The sequence below is a fragment of the Notothenia coriiceps genome, unplaced genomic scaffold, assembly GCF_000735185.1.
Source record: "Notothenia coriiceps isolate Sejong01 unplaced genomic scaffold, NC01 NC01_scaffold00000339, whole genome shotgun sequence".
In the NCBI taxonomy this organism is placed as follows: Eukaryota; Metazoa; Chordata; class Actinopteri; order Perciformes; family Nototheniidae; genus Notothenia; species Notothenia coriiceps.
Window position 1 is genome coordinate 13,143,275 of NW_011333040.1, and position 3,408 is coordinate 13,146,682.

The 3,408-nt window shown below is 38.3% G+C and overlaps 1 protein-coding gene across 1 annotated transcript in view; it reads right to left on the minus strand.

Annotated features, from left to right (window-relative positions):
• LOC104951118 (sulfotransferase 6B1-like) overlaps positions 1-3,408 on the minus strand; it is a 13,812-nt gene that overhangs the window by 7,377 nt on the left and 3,027 nt on the right. The window contains exon 2 of the mRNA XM_010777754.1: positions 1,200-1,228. Coding sequence (XP_010776056.1) covers positions 1,200-1,228 — 29 coding nt within the window. The remainder of the gene's footprint in view (positions 1-1,199; positions 1,229-3,408) is intronic.

The window sequence follows — 3,408 nt, forward strand, 5'->3', positions numbered from 1 at the left end:
TACGCAAAATACATGAGACTTTTCTCTGTGCATGGCAAAAGAAGCTCGCCAAAATGGCTTCACCAGTCTGGCAGTTTTTCAAGGTGTCCGAAAAAGACATTAAAATACCTATATGCAACGAGTGTGGAGCACGCAGGTCTACCTGATCACAGCTCCGCCCACTGTGACGGAGCCGGTGAGCAGAGAAAACACACACTTCAAGTTAAACCTAAAACACTGAGCCAGTGGTTCCCGAACCTGGGGGGCAAAGATCGCAGGGGGGGGTGCCAGGCCTCAGATGATTTGAGGCCAAATATCCTATTTAGACTTTTTTTTTATATATATAATTGTAACGCAATACATGATTGTCACTAAAAAGCCTTGTCTCTACAATAAAATAACATATATAAAAATAATTGATTAATTAATTTGAATACAAATTCAATTTAGTAGCTATTAAAGGCATAAAAAGACAGAAATGTATAATTCTTTCTTTAATAGAAATGTTTCTTCTGCCCGTAAAGTGTCCAAACCGGGCTTGTATGGATAAGCGCATTTTTAAAACTAGTCATTGTCCATGCCGGTTTCAGTTGGATTATTTGTCAGTTGCTCCGATCAGATCGGTCTCCTCCATTTTGTAGATTATTTAAGACTTTTGAATCCACATAAACACATCGGCAAAATCCGGTTTACTTTGAGCATGTGTTTTAAACAGTTTAATCTCTTTGTGAATTGTTTCCACTTGTGTCGTCCTTTAATTTCTTCATACAGCGGGAATCCAAATGAATTCATCCTGAGTCCAATAACCATCAAAGTCACTCTAATAGTGCTCCTTAGTTACGCTTTCATCCTCCTTTAACAAAATACTTCACATTCATCCAGTTTGTGACGGTAGTTGTAGCATTTTGAGACTTTGAAACTTTAATTACCGCTGTTGCGCCCCTGGGGGGGCTCTTGGTAAAAAAGGTTGGGAACCCCTGACCTAGAGGATAAGCTATTACTATATTATCCGGATAGGAGGTTTTGGCCATATCCCCATAAGAGGAGCAGTCTTATCTAAGCAACAGGATGTATTCTGTCCTTTTATACTATTTATCACATTTAATCCCCACAAGCAATCAACTCGTAACAATATCATAAAGCAGAACATTCACACTGCAGCTTTAAATCCTCTAACGTAAGCCTGTAGTTCACTGGGTCACACATTGAGTCTAACACACCTTCAGGTACTTTTCCATACAGACTCCAGCTGTACATGGACATTGGAATTAGCAATGTTTACTCAAAGAGTGAGTAATGTCTCACTCTTTGAGCAGCTTCCTTCTTAGATGACGAGGTTTCTTGTATGATTATAAACTTACCTTTCGTGAGTTTATAGCTACACATGGCTCTAAGCCTTAGCATAAACAACTTGATTTAAATACGTTTGATGTCAGATATTTTCACTTAATCTGGTTCAATATCAAATAACTACTAATGTGAATTCAGCTTCAAATCAATTCTAATTCAACCCGTCAACCTGAGTAAGAACATGTGTGTATTAATAGCAGAGAGAAGGTCGGTACACACATTATACCTGGAGGCCGCCAGAAAACCCTCAGAATAGACTGTTGACTTGTAACGACAGAGCTGAAGAGCGTGCAGACAGAGATACAAATAGATTAGCCATGTTTGTCTAAATCCCTGTCCTTATTCACTCTCCCATCTGACATTTATGATATGAGTGATAATGCTGATCCGGAGTATGTTGTTGTCAGATGCATTACAATCACACAAAATCAGTTTTGCTCACATGATACGTGCATACAGTCTGAGATGCCAGAGGACTAATGCTATCAAACGTATCATCATCATGTGAACTACACTGCGCTCGCATTTAATGGGGGAATGTTTGTGTCCACTCGAAACAAACAATTGAATAAGACCGGATAACAAGGAGAAGATTGTCTTTCCCTCAGTCTCGTTGTGCCTGACACAAGTTGCAATGGTTTGGGGAAAACACTGGGCCTCATGCAGGAAGTCATACACAAATAAATGTCCACGATTTGGTCCTATTTTCTTATTACCCATAGCTTTGATTCCCCCAATGTTTTTTATAGTTAGTAAGTTAATTTTAGACTGTTTTCACAGTCCACGAGTAGAAATAAGTTTAGTCACAATCATTTTATATAATCAAATGTATTATCTTGTGTTTTAGAGATATATTCATGATTGGCTTATAACATTTGTGGGCTGCAGATATTATTATAATCAATCAATCGTAATTTTAGACAAAAAAACCTACACTTTAGTGCTGTTGGAGTTCCTCTTCTTTCATACTCTAAGCATATGGTGTTACATAAGTCCCATTTCAGTTTTTTCAGTAAAACTATGTCATTGGTTATGGATACAAATCACTGGGAGTTTGTTTATTTCCCATCCGTCTTAAATAAAAATGTCTCTCAGGAGGACCGAAGAATTGAATCCAATAAAGATAACCACGTCTCAAAGTGCGATCTGGAACGCTCTCAGACTCTCTGATGCTGAAAAGAGATAAAATGAAGAACCCACATGAAGCTCTGGTGTCAAAGAGCCAGCAGAGCAATGTAAACACAACACGGGTCAGAAGAGCATCCGGTAGTGAGCTTCCTGTTTGTGAAAATACCCATAATGCCTTGCAATCTCTCCTCACAGGACTATCCCTCTCTGGCTCTGCTGGGGGAGAAACTGGCAGAAAATAACATCTTCCTCATCTTCGCCGTGACGAAACGCCTCTACGTTATTTACAAGGTACTTTGATTTCCATACTTTTCTTATTTATTATATGGCCAATGACGTTTAACGACGGCTCATTTCAAAATACGAAAAATCTGAACATCTAATCATATTTTTCCAACGTTTAGATTGTGCTTTACACATAAATGCATAACCGTTTTTTTATTTGGGTTATAGAAGTGGTTGTTCGTCTTAATAAATCGAATGATCCTTCAAAAATGTCAGGATTTATCTTAAGAATAAATAAATAATTCAACTTTTTTTTAACTTTTTTTTTACAAGCTGTCAGTCATCTTAAGTGTTTGGAAACAAATGATTTGTATTTATTGAGAAATGTTGTTAGAAGTGAACTTACCGTTATCTTATTCTTTATGTATTTGTTAATAATGTTGACAGGTGAATTGTCTTTCATGCAAGTAACTATCTTTGACTTCTTTCCCTTTCAAAGAACTTCACTGCACTCATACCTGGAACCACGGTAGAAATCCTGGACACGGACTCTAAGAACGTCATCCAGCTGATCATCGCAGCGTACAACGTGAGTGAAGACTATCTGTCAGTGTGGGTGTTTCTCAATGCCGAGGACGCTTGGTAGCACATGTCTTCCGAGTCACTTCCTTCAGAAGCGAGGCAAGAATACTTCTTGGCATTCGGAAAACAAAGAGTGGAACAGGC